General features: G+C 44.4%; 1 protein-coding gene across 2 annotated transcripts in view; it reads right to left on the bottom strand.

Moving 5' to 3' along the window:
• Nucleotides 1–6,957: 6,957 nt before the first annotated feature.
• ano1a (anoctamin 1, calcium activated chloride channel a) overlaps nucleotides 6,958–18,666 on the bottom strand; it is a 183,746-nt gene continuing 172,037 nt past the window's right edge. For both annotated transcript variants that reach the window (XM_055649204.1, XM_055649203.1), the window contains exons 26-28: nucleotides 13,630–13,814; nucleotides 12,640–12,745; nucleotides 6,958–11,046 (exon numbers count right to left, since the gene is read on the bottom strand). In XM_055649204.1, coding sequence (XP_055505179.1) covers nucleotides 10,756–11,046; nucleotides 12,640–12,745; nucleotides 13,630–13,814 — 582 coding nt within the window. In that variant the 3' untranslated portion in view covers nucleotides 6,958–10,755. The remainder of the gene's footprint in view (nucleotides 11,047–12,639; nucleotides 12,746–13,629; nucleotides 13,815–18,666) is intronic.

The following is an 18,666-nucleotide window of genomic DNA, read 5'->3' as shown; positions in this document are numbered from 1 at the left end:
TCTGCCACAGAGGGTAGTTGAGGCCAGTTCATTGGCTATATTTAAAAGGGAGTTAGATGTGGCCCTTGTGGCTAAGGGGATCAGGGGGTATGGAGAGAAGGCAGGTACGGGATACTGAGTATGATGATCAGCCATGATCATATTGAATGGCAGTGCAGGCTCGAAGGGCCGAATGGCCTACTCCTGCACCTAATTTCTATGTTTCTATGTTTCTATTACTTCCTCCAAATAAGCTCTGAGCTCTGAACTGCATTGTCTTGGAAACATTGGTTTTGCCTTTTTGCACTACTATTGTTTGTGTGTGTGTTTGAAAAAGGGTCTCGACCCAAAGCGTCACATATTCCTCTTCTCCAGAGATGCTGCCTGATCCCACTGAGTTACTCCAGCTTTTTGTGTCTACCTTTGGTTTAAACCAGCACCTGCAATTCCTTGGTACACATATATAGTTAGGAGGAAGGGCCTGTGGGTGCATATACAATAGCGAAAATGGAGCGTTGGACGGTGTGCGCACGTTTCTGGCCGTGTGTGTGTGTGTGTATCTGCAATTCCACACACACACACACAGATAGTGTGTCAACATGTCCACACCAACCAACATGTCTCATCTACGCTATTTCTGCATTTGGCCCATATCCCTCAAAACGTGTTCTATCCATGTCTGAAGAAGAGTCTTGACCCACAACGTCACCTATTCCTTTTCTCCAGTGATGCTGCCTAATCCGCTGAGTTACTCCAACAATTTGTGTCTATCATCAGTGTTTGCTGCATTTGCTGTTCCTTCCTACACTATCCATGTACTATCCAAATGGCTTTTAAATGCAGGGCACGTTTTTGCACAGAGAATGGTGAGCGTCTGGAACAAGTTGCGACCCTAAACGTCTCAGTCTAATGACTAGACTCAGTTTCAGTTCCACTGTCTGTGTAACTCATTATCACCTATCCCACAGCCAACAATGGACCATTGTGGGCTCCACATTTCCTTGATTATCGTTGCTTTTTGCATATCTTCCATTCATCTGCCCTATATTTCTTGTTCCGCTCTCCCCTGAATCTCAAGTCTGAAGAAGGGTTTCGACCCAAAACGTCACCTATTCCTTATCTCCAGAGATGCTGCCTGTCCCGCCGAGTTACTCCAGTGGCTATCTTCGATTTAAACCATCATTTGAAGTTCCTTCTTACACAATATTCTTTTACAAGCTAAATAGACTCGATGGGCCGAATGGCCTAATTCTACTCCTATAACTTGTGAACCATAACTGGTGAATTCTGAAATAAGAATGACATTTTCCAAGTTATTTACTGTTGCGTATTTACTAAAGCAGTCTTGAAAATAGTTTCTAGATCCTCCAGCAGATGGTGGAGATGCCTAAGGAATGTCAACGGGGCTTTGCAGTTTGTGATTCACCAGTGACGTACTTGGTAAGGGAAATGGCTGCTTGGCAGAGGTTCCTCTTGGGTTTTCCTCACTGCTTCCCTGCAAGATTCACAGCTCATCTTTGGCAAATGCTACCGTGGCACTTCATAATATGAATTCTGGAGATGCCGGCAATTATAATATAGATTTTATTTTATTTTTTTATCCCCTTAAGGAAAAATTGTCTCCCTTCTCAGCAGTCCAGGGCAGCTGGCTGGCATGAGTTTATTACGTCATTCTTGGCGAAGGTTATTCAAGGCCAGCAGATTCTACTCATTGAGCAAAATACAGAGTGCCGGAGTAACCCAGCAGGTCAGGCAGCATCCGTGGAGGACATGGATTGGAAATATTTAGAGTTGGGAACCTTCCTGGCCCGATCCAAAATGCCCCTCTACAAAAGGAAGACATAAAATGCTGGAGCAACTCAGTGGGACAGGCAGCATCTCTGGAGAAAAGGAATAGCTGACGTTTCGGGGCAAGACTTCTTTTGACTGGGATTCAGGGGAAAAGGAAACAAGGGATATAGATGGTGATGTGGAGAGATATGGAACAAATGAATGAAAGATATGCAAAAAAGTAACAATGATAAAGTTGTTAGTTGAGGCCTAGGTGTAAGCGAGTATAGACAATGAGACAATCTGTATAATCTCTTATGCTTAACGTAGCAAAAATGTCGCAAACTCCACACAGACAGCACCCGTCGAGACCCGAAACGTCACCTATTCCTTTGCTCCATAGAAGCTGCCTCACCCGCTGAGTTTCTCCAGCATTTTTGCCTACCTTCGATTTTTCCAGCATTTGGTTCTTTCATAAAGATTTAAGGTGTACAGATACATGATAAGGTAATAAACATAGAAACATAGAAAATAGGTGCAGGAGGGTGCAGGAGTAGGCCATACGGCCCTTCGAGCCTGCACTGCCATTCAATATGATACATAGATACATAGGGTGCAGGAGTAGGCCATTCGGCCCTTCGAGCCTGCACCGCCATTCAATATGATCATGGCTGATCATCCAACTCAGTATCCCGTACCTGCCTTCTCTCCATACCCCCTGATCCCCTTAGCCACAAGGGCCACATCTAACTCCCTCTTAAATATAGCCAATGAACTGGCCTCAACTACCCTCTGTGGCAGAGAGTTCCAGAGATTCACCACTCTCTGTGTGAAAAAAGTTTTTTCTCATCTCGGTTTTAAAGGATTTCCCCCTTATCCTTAAGCTGTGACCCCTTGTCCTGGACTTCCCCAACATCGGGAGCAATCTTCCTGCATCTAGCCTGTCCAACCCCTTAAGAATTTTGTAAGTTTCTATAAGATCCCCCCTCAATCTCCTAAATTCTAGCGAGTATAAGCCGAGTCTATCCAGTCTTTCTTCATATGAAAGTCCTGACATCCCATGAATCAGCCTGGTGAACCTTCTCTGCACTCCCTCTATGGCAATAATGTCCTTCCTCAGATTTGGAGACCAAAACAGGTTCTGGGAGATGTCATTGAGCAGGAAATTTAATTCAATGCCCTCTCCGGCCGCCATGTCCCCTCCAGATGGGGCAGGGGAGGCGTAGGGAGCCTTGGGTAGCGATAAACCCCGCGATTAGGCCTCTCCCCGAGGCCTGAGACTCAATTTAAAGGCCCTTCAGCCCCAGCCCAGCCTCAGTTCACTCAAAATGGCGCCTTCAGAAGAGGTTGGATCAAAAATTAGACTAGGATCTGCTAGGACTTTGTAAATATTATCATGTATTCAACACCAATTGTTCAAGCTGATGTTTTGAAAATACTTTGCAGAACATGAAACAAGGAAATTACTGACAGTAAGAAAAATAAACATTCCAATGTAAAGTTCTGCTTTGCCTGATAAAACCCCCAGGTTTTGGCTACTGTTGAGACACGCAATTAATAGATGGAGCAACTCTTGCGCTAAAGAACTGTCCCAGTTACTTTCTGGAACACACAATGGATACACCGGGCAGCTGAGGTCAGGAATTAGATCCGCGGGGAATCATGGATGGATGGTTCCTAACAGTTAAGGAAAGCGATGCTGGCAATTTCTCCAGGAAATTTGAACGAAAGTTTCCAAATGCGTCGTCAATGAATTGGCCTCGCATACCTTGGACGAGAGAGATCACAGGTTCAAGTCCTGATTCAGAGACTTTAGCACAAAAGTCTAAGTTGATACAGTAAACATGTAGAGAAAGAACTGCAGATGTTGGTTCACACCGAAGATAGACACAAAATGCTGGAGTAACTCAGTGGATCAGACAGCATCAAGATGCCTGGCTGTCCCTGGAGCATCTGGAGAAAACCCAACCAGGTCATGGGGAGAACGTACAAACTCCAGCCAGATTGGTTCTTGGTTTCTTGGTCCTCCAAAATATTTCAAAAGGAATTTAAACTGGAGGTGGTGGAGGGAGGACTTAATCCCGAAAGGGTTTGTGGGAAGAAAGAGCTACCTTAAATTTAGTTGCATCTGGTTGGGTAACTATGGTAGGGTTGAAGATTATTCCATGCTTTAATTGTGCGGGGGAAGAACGAATTGCTGTATACATCGGTCTTGGTAGCTGGTATCTCAAATTGGATCGAATGCCCTCGACTGCTCCTAATTAGTTTGTGCTTGGTGTAGGTTTTGTAATCTATGTCAAGCTGACCATTTAAACAGGTCAACAGAGGTCGATTCGTGGTCGGGATCGAACCCGGGTCTCCGGAGTTGTAAGGCAGCAGCTCTACCGCTGCACCACGGTGGTAGGCTGCTACCCATTGAGATAAGGTTTAAATAGATGTAAGTGGGCAAATATATACGGTCAGTCCCAACATAGGATCTCCTCAGATCATATGAAGGTCTAAGAAAAATAATAATTTCCACGATCATTAGGGGCGGCACGGTGGCGCAGAGGTAGAGTTGCTGCCTTGCAGCGCCAGAGACCCGGGTTCGATCCTGACTACAGGCAGTAACGGACTGGCCAGGGTGTCAGCTTGCCTAATGGCAAGTGGGCCCGTGATGAAGTGATGGCAAGTGATGGCAAGTGGGCCCCTGTTAAGTGATAGCATTGCAGTTGTGGGTGGGCCCCCTTTGCCTCCTGGCAACCAATATATTTAGACCCAGTCCGCCACTGACTACAGGTGCTGTGTGTCCAGAGTTTGTCTGTTCTCACCGTGACCGCCTGGGTTTTCTCTGAGATCATCAATCCCCTCCCACACTCCGGGTTCGAAACGTTGCCTATTTCCTTCGCTCCGTAGATGCTGCTGCACTCGCTGAGTTTCTCCAGCATTTTTGTCTACCAAGGTTTCTTGGTACACATGTGAAACTATCCCTAGTGTGTTCTGGGCAGCGTTAATGTGCGGGGATCGGTGGGCCTAACCCAAGGGCCTAGTTCTGTGCTGCATCTCCAAACGGAAAAAAATAACCAAACATAATATTCTTTGCCCAGTTTCGAGAATAATTCTGCCCAATGTAATTTTCAAAGCACAACAACTTTAGGCTTCCTCAGTCTTACAGTGAGCAGAACTTTAGCATGAAGGCTAGCAGTAAAAGGAAAACAACAGGGCTCTGATATATAGCACAGGAAACAGATAATTAAATACAACAGTGAATGCGCAGCCAAAGGCCAGACTGTGTGAAAGAAAATCAGAACAATGTCATTCTCACAGACTTAACAAAATTAACTTCTGCAAATGTTTAGGTAACATAAACCTTCCGACCGCAGTTTTAAGTCTCTCTCTTACTTCAGTCTGTCCCTTGTGGCACGAATCACACCCACTGTTTATTCAATCAACCTCATTTATTATATAGAAGATAGACACAGAATGCTGGAGTAACTCAGCGGGACAGGCAGCATCTCTGGAGAGAAGGAATGGGTGACGTTTCGGGTCGAGACAAGAGACAATAGACAATAGGTGCAGGAGTAGGCCATTCGGCCCTTCAAGCCAGCACCACCATTCAATGTGATCATGGCTGATCATCCTCAATCAGTACCCCGTTCCTGCCTTCGCCCCAGATCCCCTGACTCCGCTATTTTTTTTTATTTTATTTATTTATTTATTTTTTTTTAAGAGCCCTATCTAGCTCTCTTGAAAGTATCCAGAGAACCTGCCACCACCGCCCTCCGAGGCAGATAATTCCACAGACCCTTCTTCGGACATAGACAACTCTTAAAATGATTTGAAATGAAGGGCAGGTTTCAAGAGGAATTATGGGATGATTAAAGTCAATCACATTTTACAACGAGAAAAATATATCAGGCATGTCGATCTTTTTTGATCACATGTGGCGGCACAGTGGCGCAGCGGTAGAGTTGCTGCTTCACAATGCCAGAGAGACCCATGGTCAAGCCAGGCTATGGAGTGCCTATCTGTACGGAGTTTGTACGTTCTCCCTGTGACCGCGTGGGTTTTCTCCGGGTGCTCCGGTTTCTTTCCACATTCCAAAGACGTGCAGGTTACTCGGTTAATTGGCTTCTGTAAATTGTCCCTGAATTGACAGAATATAAATAATGGATGGAGATCCCTATTCAGCCATGGACTTGGTGGGCCAAAGAGTCTGTTTCCATGCTATATCTCTAAAACTAAACTTAAGAGTGCCAAGATATTATCTGGTTCCCAAAATATTTCTACAATTTTGAAAACACTTGTGCATAAAATGACACACTAAAACAACTAACTACACGTGATTGCAAAGTGTACACAACATTAGGCGAGTCCTTTGTTTAAAAAGCAACATTTATTTTTACTCCCGTATATGTTTTGTGGAGAGCGAGGAAATTATCTAAATACACATTTTTGTTGAAGAGTAAATCTTGAGGAAGAGAATTCACGAAAGACTAAGTCAATACAGTGTCCCAATCATAATCCTCAACAAACAGAAACATGTTAAAATAAAACATTTACCTAGAAGCAACCGTCTCTTTCAGAAAGCGATCTGGAAATCAGTAAAGAAGAACTCGCTGATCCTAGCTTTGTTTTTTTTGGAGCTATAGTTTTGCAGAACAATGTGCTTGTGGTTAATGGTGTTCAGAACCTATAGCCCCTGTGTTAGAATCGTAACATGGCATTTGTTGGTTGTGTATGCAACATACATGTTACAATCCTCCCACGGTACTCCGAATTTAAAGTTCCCATTCACTTTTCATTCATATAAATAAGATCATTGGGCACCTTGTTTAAAAACATCTAAATGTATTTAACACGGTAAATTTAAACTGATTACTTGCAGGCACTCTTTCAAAGTGTGCACAATATTGTCACGGGAAATGGTCTTTGGAATGACCGTCACCAGTTGACTTGAACTTGTGCCGTAACTACTTTCCAATAATTTCATGATTAGAACATTTTCAGACTTAAATTGCTTTTAAAATTCTATCAATGGTTCAATTTAACTTCCCCTCTATTTGACAGTCCTCTATTCATTTTGAATATCTATCTAATTCTTTATTTTGCTTGTCTCTGTGTGAAAAATGTTTTTCTCATCTCGGTCCTTTAGGACCGAGATGAGAAAAACATTTTTCACACAGAGAGTGGTGAATCTTTGGAACTCTCTGTCACATCACTCCAGTTCATTGGCTATATTTTTACGAGGGAGTTAGATGTGGCCCTTGTGGCTAAAGGTATCAGGAGGTATGGAGAGAAGGCAGGTACAGGATACTGAGTTGGATAATCAGCCATGATCATATTGAATGGCGGTGCAGGCTTGAAGGGCCGAATCGCCTACTCCTGCACCTATTTTCTACGTTTCTATACTTTCTTTAAGCTTTGTGACTTTAAGCACAAATTATGCCCTGTAACTTTATATATCACCCGCTTCACATCCGTACCAAATCTATTTCTCAGGTATTGTTTTTCTTTAAATAATCCCCCTTCACAATTCCTTCACCTTCTCACTGTACAGGAATGATACCCTGAACTGTTTGTGGCTTCGTTAAGGCTTGGGAGATGGGGATTATAGTGTGTTTCAGGGATGAAATCAAACGACTCTCCTTTGAACTAAAGTAAAACAAAATGGAAAATTGAACAGTCAAAGGGAGAGAGACGGTAAATTGAAAAAATGCAGTTATTCTTGGTTAAACACAGATTTGCTCAGTGTGGAACAGGTTGGAAATACAGGGCAGGACCAAATAGTGGGCGTAGCATGAAGGACCATTCAGACCAGATGCTTTTGGGTGAAAAAGACTCAAGGCAAAGGATAAGGCTGGAAGGAGAGCTGCCCATTTTGAACAGTGTTCCACGCAAGGACAAAACGCAGGCTGTCGTCCCTTTAAATTTAAGATGAGTTCTCTGTACTCCAGTGAAAGACGACATTAGTGAGAAATCTACCAAGGCACTATTATTATTTGTTTGAAGCAATCAAAGGACACTGAGAAATGTAGGAAGCAACAATGTCAAGTCATTGTACACTGGTGTAAAATCCTCCTGCACAAACCTAATCCCTGCATCTAAATCCTCCTAAGAAACTGGCTCCAAACCATATCTAGAGATCCTCCGACTGAAGTCTCTTGTTCAACTGTTCTTCACAGGTTTAAAGGTTAACGGAGGAATAGTATTTTAACTGTCAACAAAACACACTAGTCACTAATATTTTCAAAGCATTTTGTTTTGAAGTCCACCTAATTTAAGCATTGTTTCGATTTTTATAGTGAATTTTTTTTTCAATTATTTCAGCTGAATTAATTTTAGATCCGTTTATGTATTTAAAAGCCTACAAAGAAATCCACGAGAGTATTGACTGCATCTCCTCGGAGATTATGGTAAAATCTGTTTTCAAATAAAGCTTTGACCAAATTTTAAGGTTAATTGACCATGATTTAACTAATGCATTCAGCAGATGTATTTGGTTCAGAGGAAACTTAAAATCTGTCCTTTAATTGGAGAAGTTATAGTGAACATGAGAATAGTGTGGGGGGGAAAAGTATGAATTAATTAAAATGATTATTATTTTTAAGACCTTTTATTCAGAAGGAAAACACCAAATGCTGGAGTAACTCAGAACATCAGGCAGCATCTCTGAAGGAAAGGAATAGGTGACGATTCAAATCAAGACCCTTCATCAGACTTCGACCCGAAACATCGCCTATTCCTAATTCACCAGAGATGCCGCCTGACCCGCTAAGTTACTTCACCATTTTGTGTCTATCTTCGGTGTAAACCATCATCTGCAGCTCCTTACATATTAAGTGGGAAATACAGGTTATAATCTGCCAGTTCCATTTACAAAAAAAAAAAAACATTTAGTGAGATGGTGAACTCAAGATGACTAAAGAATATAGTGTAATAATATAGTGAGATTTTACATTGTAGAGATGAACGTAACAGAACAGAAACATGCATCAGGAAACTCTGCTTAGTATTTTGGGCAGTGTACAAATATGGAAAAAAGAAGAATACAATGCTCCAATCCAAAATAACGCGTAAAATGTTGCAAAAATAAAAAATAAAACCGACTACAAACAAAGGCACTGAGGTAATTGTACCAAACGTATTAACTGAATGAAATCCCATACAGCCGACACACAATGTAGCAGGTTGCAATGCTTTACATTGGGAAATTCACTCCAAATATAATATATAATGTTGTGCTTTAAAGTATTTTCTGATATAATCACAATAAAGAATTAAACACTAAAGTGCTCTTAAAAGTTGCTAAATCGCAAAAACAATACATAAATAGTGCACATTTCTAATCTTGACATTAAAAGCCCCGTGAAATCTAAAAGTGACATTTCTAATCTAGTGTGGAAAGCAGTAAGTCAGATGACATCCCTCCCTCCCTCCCACACCCAATTCCCACTGTAACAGTCTGCCAAAGACACCATCTCGTTTCGGCATTTACTGCCATCCCTGCAAGGAAAAAGAATTACCTGCAGTGTAAGTTTGATCAAAGAGGAGAGGAAAGGGAGGCTGGGAGACAAGGAGAAGGGGAAAAGAGGAAGAGGAAACAAAATGGTCTATCCAGCTATGATGGCTTAGACTTTTGTTCGTACAGTTTATTCTCCCGTATCAGAGAAGCAGTATCCAGAAAGTCGACTGAATAAAATTCTGTACCGGGTTGGGAATCCTAAAACGTGTCCCCACTATTTTTCCATAAGAAACAATTCTTAGAATTCGGGACTCCACCAGGAATTAATCCCCTATATCCAGCCAATTAAACGGATGCTAACAACCTATCTACTCAAGCCAGTAAATGGTTTGCACTTTCATCAAGATCCTGCAGACTTTTGTAAAAGTTAAGGTGCGTGATTTGAAGCCGACTCCCGACTGGCTAAAACCCATTTGTGAAAACCATTATATGGCAGGCGATATTTTCACCAGGGGGGGTGTTGGGCCTTTGCAAAGCAATGGTGAGGTTAATCACCCGCCACCAACTCCTGTGTAAAACCAGCTTGGGTGGGACTATTTTCACTCACCCATTTTAGCAGTGCTGATGAAAGCAGGTGAACAGCACTGCTGAGGAGGACATCCCAGAATTTTCCATTCATTACATAAACACTTTGCCCATTGTCAAATGCGTGTCCATAACGGTAAAGCCGCTATTGGGTTATAAATTCTATCTGTGACCTCAGAAATAAGTTTCAGTTGCCTAATCAATACTCCCCGCTTCCCTTTAAACCACCACGTTCAAAATGGACACTCTCTCAAACTGCGAGGAGACACCCGTTATGAAATGGAAACCTCAATTTGAAGTGAAGTTAGCTTCATTGCTCAAGGTGTAGACACTTCAAATGGAGGGTAGGTTAGGGCTGGTTCCCGATATTTTTAGTTTAGTCCAGAGCGTGGAAATGGACCCTTCGGCCCACCGAATCCGCGCCGACCAGTGATCCCCGCACCCTAACGCCATCCTACACACGAGGCTCAATTTGCCTGGTTACCCGTTACAATTTACCTGTTACGAGGAAGAAATCTCCCTTCAACCACACAACCAAACAGCAGAGAGGGAGCTCAAATTAATTCAAATTTAAAATACTAAAAACCAAAGTGATTGTCATTTTAGTGGAAAAAAAAAAAATCTGACTGTCACCACCATTTTCATGTTGCCTCTCGAGTTAAGTTTGCTTGTATTATGTAGCAAATGGAAAATATCTGAAACATCCCTGTGGAATACAAAACAGTGGCGTTCCCTGCATCGCACTGTGTCAAAATATATTTTTACTGTTAAACCATGGTCCACCTCATCTGTGAAAAGAAAGTGATTCTTGCAACAACGATTTTCAAAATGGCAACCTGAACTGCAGCAAACAGAAGCCGTCCAACGAAGGCATGACTATCGGTCTTCAAGATATCGCCGCTCCGTGTTAAAGTGACACCTTGCCATATTGTGGAATGCCCCAACTAAAGAAACCTGTTACTTTTAAAAGTCAGTTCCTAAATCATATCCGTTTCTTTTATAAGATGGGATTGGGAAGAATCTGCCCCGCCACCGGCGAAATTATCGGACCGCTCTGCCAGACCCTCCTTGGGACATTCGTCAGAGCTATCCTCTGTCCTCTCTTTGTCTTGCGAGGAGAGTGCCTCCACTATCTGCAGCTTGGTCTGCTCTTCCTTCAGGAACATCTCCACCATCAACAGCTTCTCTTTCGACATTCGCTCACTGATCTCCTTTGGAATGTCCGGGATCATCCAGTCCACAAAGTCACTCATGAACATAACTAGATTCTGAAAGAACAAGAAAAAAAACAAAACACGGAAAAAGGCAGTGAGATCAGCCTGTCGCAAAAGGCCCGCGTCAAAGACACGAGGTGGTCAAACTCTGGTAGTTTGAAACAGTTTATTGTCGTGTACCGAGGTACAGTTTAGTTTCACGTTTAGTGGTGAATCTCTGGAACTCTCTGCCACCGAGGGGTACATTGGCTATATTAAGAGGGAGTTAAAGCATTTGGTTACAGGGTGATAACCAGTCAGGTACGGGATACTGAGTTGGAAAGACAATGCATGATTGCAGGCTCGAAAATGGCCTACTCCTGCACCCATTCTATGTTTCTGTGTACAGATACGTGCTGATAAAGGGAAAATAGCACGAATAAAATGTTTAGTGCAGATACATGATAAGGGAATAGCACGAATAAAGTTTAGTGCAAGATAAAGCCAGATAGTCGAATCAAAGATAGGAGTCTCCAATGAGGATAGATAGTAGCTCAGGATTGCTCACTAGTTGTGGTGGGATGGTTCAGTTGCCTGATAACAGCTGGGAAGAAACTGTCCCTGAATCTGCAGGTGTGCATTTTCACACTTCTACACCTTTTGCCCGATGGGAGAGGGGAGAGGAGGGAGTGGCCAGGGCACGACTTGTCAATGGGAGGGAGGTTGGTTTGCGTGATGGTCTGGGCTGCGTCCACAATTCGCTATAATTTCTTCTTGCTGATGCAGATACAGAGGGCCACTTTAACTGCAAAGGGTGCAGAGATGAGTCACGGGAATGCTGCCACGACTCAAGGGCCTGAGCAAGGGGAGAGGTTGCTGGCTAGGACTTTATTCCTTGGAGCGCAGGAGGATGAGGGTGAAGTTATAGAGGTGTACAAAAGCGTGAGGGGATTAGATCGGGTAGAGCACAGAGTCTCTTGCACAGAGTTGAGGAATCGAGAACCAGAGGACATAGATTTTAGATGGGGGGGAGAAATTATTTAATAGGACACTGATGGGTACATTTTTCATGCAAACGGTGGTAGGTGAAAGGAACGAGCTGCCGAAGGAGGTAGTTGAGGAAGATATTATTGCAACGGTTAAGATTCATATGGACAGGTACATGGATAGGACAGGGTTAGAGCGATATAGGCCAAATGCAGGCAGGTGGGGCATGCGTGCCGGTGTGGGCAAGTTGGGACAAAGGGCCCGTTTCCACCAAGACTCTATGACATGGCCTAAACAAAAATAAGTGATCGACTTAAGGCGCAACGCTAATTCAGCGGTAGAGTTGCCTTACAGTGCCAGAGACCCTGGTTCGATCCTGACTGTGCAGTGATGTCTGTGCGGAGTTTGCACGTTCTCCCTGTTTCGCGTGGGTTTTCACAGAGACCTTCTGTTTCCTCCCACCCTCCAAAGACGTACGGGTTTGTGGGTTAATTGGCTGTGTATAAATGTAAATTGTCCCTAGTCTGTGTAGGGTAGCGTTAATGTGCGGGGATCGCTGGTCGGCACGGACTCGGTGGGCCGAAGGGCTAGTTTCCGCGCTGTATCTCCAAACTAACAAGAACAAAAACTTAGAAGGATTGGTTCCATGGACTAAATGGGGCAGTGGTTCCCATCACTTACCTGGAAAATGATGACAAAAGCCAGCCTGGCTGCTAGGACTGACCAGAATTCTTTTGACAGATCATAGGGTTGAGATGACCATGGAGGTTCTCTGTAGTCTTTGTACCTGGGAAGTAAATACATGAAATATCCATCAGTTGATCCTTTGGTGAAATATAATAATTCATATTGAATGTGCTCAAATACTCCATGGTGAAAATGCAGTTTACAGCCATCATTCCTGACAGCATCAATCTTTGTGAATCAATTAGATCTTCTCTGCATCCAAGGAAATCTGGCTGATTAAAGTAGAAATTGAAGCAAATAGCCCAACATTGAAGAATTTGGAAGAATGAAGATCAAAACGTTTGCTGCCCATCCTCCTGTCCAAATAGTACCTGCCTCAACTACCTCCTCTGGCAGCTCGTTCCATTTACCCACTACCCTCCGAGTGAAACATTTCCCCTCGGGTTCCTATTCAAATTTTCCCCCCTCACCTGAAGCCCATGTCCTCTGGTTCTTGATTTCCTTAAACTGGGCGACAGACTCCGCATTCACCTTATCTATTCCCGTCATGATTTGATACATGTCTATAAAATCATCCTTTAGCCTCCTGCTCGCCAAGGAATGAACTACTAACTCGCCCAACCTTTCCCCGAGGCTATCGGGTCCCCGCAACATCCTCGTAAATCTTGTCCATGTTATTTCATGTTCGGAGTCAGGAGATATGGGGAGGCAGGAACGGGGTACTGATTGGGGATGATCAGCCATGATCACATTGAATGGCGGTGCTGGCTCGAAGGGCCGAAGGGCCTACTCCTGCACCTATTGTCTATTGTCTATTTCCAGTTTAATGGCATTCATTTTTGATTATCCATCATCATTCTCCTAAACACCGTATAACACAGACCCAAACAGTTTCGCCTCCGTTGACATGGAGTGAGAAGGAGCGGCACAGAGGAGGAAAATAAATCATTAGCAAACGGTGTCGTTTACCCGAAAGGATTCTACCTGCAAATTTCAACCTGGTATCCAAGTGCCATTGGCTCCAAGGGCTCAGACCCCTGCTCAAAGTGGCTCACGTTGAAGTAGGACAAGGTGTTGTTGGTGAAGCCATTCAATGTCATGTCTGGACTGTACAAGTACATGAAGACCAGGCGCGGAATGAAGTCGGAAGTGAATGAGATCACAAATGCCTAGTGAACGAAACAATGAGTTGAAGGCCGTCGTTTCACAATTCATGGCCAAAGTACAAACTGAATGCATGACACAAAAAAAAACTGAAGTGTTCAATAACTAATCAAGTGTCGACCTCGATCAATAACCACAGTCCGCAGTTAATGTGCACGAAATGAAACAGATGTTGATGAGGTAGCGCAGACGCTGATTTACAAAAAAAAAAGACAAAGTGCTGGAGTAACTCAGTGGGCGAGGCACATCTCTAGAGAACATGTTTAAGAACAAACTGCAGATGCTAGAAAAATCGAAGGGCGACAAAAATTCAAGAGAAACTCAGCGGGTGAGGCAGCATCTATGGAGGGAAGTTTTGGGTCGAGACCCTTCTTCAGACTGATAAGTGTCCATCGATCACCGTTGACACTGGCTCGATGTTATCCTACTTTCTCATCCATTCTACGTAGACTTGGGGGGCAATCATTTATTTACATCCTCTTGCATTCTTAAAATGTATAGTACAAGAGGGCAAGCCATCTTTTTCATTGAAGAATATGAAGGGTGGCACAGTTATGCAGCTGGTAGAGCTGCTGCCCCACAGTGCCAAAGACTAAGTGAATGCCACTGTCATCCTGAAGGAGGTTGAACCATGGAATGTGTATGCAGGAGCTGCAGATGCTGGTTTGCACTGAAGACAGACACAAAATTGCTGGGGTAACTCAACGGGACAGGCAGCTTCTCTGGAGAGAAGGAATCGGCGACGTCGCGTTTCGAGACACTTCCGAAGAAGAGTGTCTCGACCCGAAACATCACCCATTCCTTTTCCCCAGAGATGCTATCTGTCCCTCTGAGTTACTCCAGCATTTTGTGTCTATCTTCGTAAACCTGGAACTGCAGATTTGACTACCAAAATGGCTTGGTGCAGAACTCAGAAGCAAAAACTGAATTTGGCAGTCAGAAACCGTTCAAGGAATGAAAATATTTAAATATGGGTAAAGCACCTATTTAAACAGATAATGCATCATGCATTAACAAGCATTAACAGAGAACACAGTACAATTCAACACACATTTTAATCAGTGTCATTATAATAGTAAAAAATATACTTTGTTTTCTTGTCTATATATATTATTTAAAGAGATACAGCATGGAAGCATCCCTTCAGCCCTCAGTATTCATGCCAGCCATCGATCACCCGTTCACACTAGTTCCATTTTAGATCACTTTATTTTTAGAAAACCCAGCATCTGTAGTTAAAAGTGCTGGAGTAACTCAGCGAGTCAAGGCAGCATCTCTGGAGAGCATGAACAGGTCATGACCCTTCTTCAGTCCCGACCCGAAACATCAACCTATCCATGTTCTGCATAGACGCTGCCTGACCCGCCGAGTTACTCCGGCATTGTGTCTCCTTTTGTGTAAACCTGCATCTGCAGTTCCTCGTTTCAACATCTTGCTTCGGAACAAAAAAAGGAATTCTGCAACAGACGGGGAAACAACGTAACTGTTTTTCTGCTTCTTAAAACATGATGGCACTGTGGCGCAGCGGTAGAGTTGCTGCCTCACAGCGCTACAGACCGGGGTTCGATCCTGATTACGGGTGCCGTCTGCACGGAGTTTGTACGTTCTCCCCGTAACCTGCGCGGGTTTTCCCCCCGGCTGCTCCGGCTTCATCCCACACTCCAAACACGTACAGGTTTGTAGGTTAATTGGCTTTGGTAAAATTGTAAACTGTCCCTAGCGTGTGCAGGATAGTGCTGGTGTACACCTGATGTTCGCTGGTTGGCGCGGACTCGATGGGCCGAAGGGCCTGTTTCCACACTGAATGTTTAAACTAAACCCTCTTCTTGAGAAACGAGACCCCCTTCTTGAGAAACATGGAAACATAGAAAATAGGTGCAGGAGTAGGCCATTCGGCCCTTCGAGCCTGCACCGCCATTCAATATGATCATGGCTGATCATCCAACTCAGTATCCTGTACCTGCCTTCTCTCCATACCCCCCTGATCCCTTTAGCCACAAGGGCCACATCTTACTCCCTCTTAAATATAGCCAATTAACTGGCCTCAACTACCTTCTGTGGCAGAGAGTTCCACAGATTCACCACTCTCTGTGTGAAAAATGTTTTTCTCATCTCGGTCCTAAAAGATTTCCCCCTCATCCTTAAACTGTAACCCCTTGTTCTGGACATCCCCAACATAGGGAACAATCTTCCTGCATCTAGTCTGTCCAACCCCTTAAGAATTTTGTAAGTTTCTATAAGATCCCCCCTCAATCTTCTAAATTCTAGCCAGTATAAGCCGAGAAGGGTCTCGACCCGAAACATCACCCATTCCTTCTCTCCAGAGATGCTGGCTGTCCCGCTGAGTTACTCCAGCTTTTTGTATCTATCTTCTGTTTAAACCAGCATCTGCAGTTCCTCCTTACACAAAGTCCAATCAAGGATAGTCCGAGGGTCACCAATGAGGTAGATAGTAGTTCAGGACTGCTCTCTGGTTGTGGTGGGATGATGCAGTTGGCTGACAACTGCTGGGAAGAAACTGCCCCTGAATCTGGAGGTGTGCATTTTCACACTTCTGTACCTTTTGCTAGACGGGAGAGGGGGAGAAGTTTTTAAGGCCAAACTTTCATCCCTCAACCAGCCACAAGCTGCAGCTTTACTAGATCGACTAACAGCTCCGTATTTTGATCGGTTGTTCCCTGGTCTTGGCTACTGATCAGAGGACTGAGTTTGGAGACAGCGAGCAGAAGGATAAGACAAGGAGCGAAGGAAGCCACAATTTTCCAAAGGATTTGGCGTTCATCCCACAGTGGGATTAGCAGGTCAAGAAGAAAGCTGTGTTCCATTCCCAGTAGAAACTTTGATTTGGAAGAGAAGTCACACAGCTGCAGAAAGCCAATTTCCTTGGAAATATTTCCCTCGACGAGAAGCAAGCTGCGCTTTATGTTTCGATAATAAATCAGTGGCGAGCTTGGAGATAACAAATGCCAGGATCAGCATCCAACACTGCAGTCCTGAGTGGAGGACAGGCACAAAGCTCTGGAGTAACTCGGCGTCTCTGGAGTAAAGGAACAGGTGACGTTTCGGGTTGGAATCCTTCTTCAGGCTGAATCTGTCACGCCAGATTGTAGTTTAGTGGTACAGCGCAGAACAGGCCCTTCGGCCCATCGAGTCTGTGTTGCCCATCCTAACCATCCTGCACACTAGGGGCAATCGAAGCCAATTAATCTACAAACCTGTACGTCTGGAGTGTGGGCGGATTCAATTCAATTCAATGAACTTTTTTTGTCCTTTAGGAACTTTGGTTTCTGCACTCATACAACAAAAATAAACAATTTTACAAGACACACAACCAACTCAATTCACACAGACATCCATCACAGTGAATCTCCTCCTCACTGTGATAGAAGGCAAAGTCTTGTCCCTCCCCTGCTCTCCATCCTCTACCGATGTTAAAGCTCCCGGCGGGCGATGGCAAGTCCCGCGGCCGTTAAAACTGCGCCGGGCGTTGTCAGGCCCCGCTCCGGGTCGTTTTCAGCCCCGCAACTCGGGCGGGAGAAGCTGCCACCGCGGGAGCTCGGAAAGCGGTCTCCCAACAGGGGTACAGCAGCCCCTGGGGAAAAAAACCCTTGCGGTCACGGGGAGAACGTACAAACTCCATGCAGCCGGCCCTCGTAGTCAGGACTTTGGTGCTGCAAGGCAGCAACTTGACCGTTGTGCCTCTGTGCCACCCATAATTCTCAGGCCGCTTCTCTGGAGAACGTGGATAGGCGATGTTTCATGGGGAGGAACCCTTGTTCAGACTTATTGAAATGGCGGAAAGGAAGCTGGAAGAGAGGTGTGGGCTGCGCTATTGTGCTGCCACTTTGTTGCCAACTTGCACAACCCGACTCCAGTTGCCGCCTCTCCCCCTCTCCAGGAAGGAGATCTCAAGCAGGTTGTCCCACACACTACAAGGGAGAGATTCAAAATCATGAGAGACCTCTTCCACCCCTGCAACAGACTGTTCCAGCCGCTACGGTCAGGCAAACGCCTCCGTTGCCATGCAGTGAGAACGGAGAGGTTGAGAAGGAGTTTCTTCCCAGAGGCAATTCGGACTGTAAACGCCTTTCTCACCAGGGACTAACTGTACAGAACGTTTTTCCTTCTATTATTCATTATGTAAAATAATATGTGTGTTATGATTGTGTTTATAATTTGTTTGGTTGTTTTTTTGTTCCGCGAGCATTGCCACTTTCATTTCACTGCACATCTCGTATGTGTATGTGACAAATAAACTTGACTTGACTTGACTTCATGCTGCTTGTGCCAGCTTGACAAGCCATGGCTGTTGTAGAGACTGAAGTAGGATTCGGACTCATAACGTCGCCCACTCCCAGAGATGCTACTCTCCAGAGATGCCGTCTGACCCTCTGAGCTACTCCAGCACTTTGTGTCAATCTTTGGAATAAATCAGCATCTGCAGCTCGTACCCACACAGTTTTAAATAGAAGATTGGCTCCAATGTCGAGCCTGTTAGATAGCGGAGTCAGGGGATATGGGGAGAAGGCAGGAACGGGGTACTGATTGCGGTTGATCAGCCATGATCACATTGAATTGCGGTGCTGGCTCGAAGGGCCGAATGGCCTGCTCCTGCACCTGTTGTCTATTGTCATCCGGGAAAAACCCACGCGGGTCATGGGTAGAACGTACAAACTCCATACACACAAGCACCCGTAGTCAGGATTGAACCCGGGTCTCTGGCGCTGTAAGGCAGTATTTCTGCTGATGCGCCACCCCTTCTTTAAATTTATATTTTAAAACCCCGTCCTCATCAGATCAGTTTCTTCATTTCCAAAAACCTGTGGCTTTTGAGGGAAAGTAATTCAATTTGATTGG

This window comes from Leucoraja erinacea, chromosome 18 (genome assembly GCF_028641065.1).
Source record: "Leucoraja erinacea ecotype New England chromosome 18, Leri_hhj_1, whole genome shotgun sequence".
Lineage (NCBI taxonomy): Eukaryota > Metazoa > Chordata > Chondrichthyes > Rajiformes > Rajidae > Leucoraja > Leucoraja erinaceus.
This window is presented reverse-complemented; position numbering and strand designations above follow the sequence as displayed.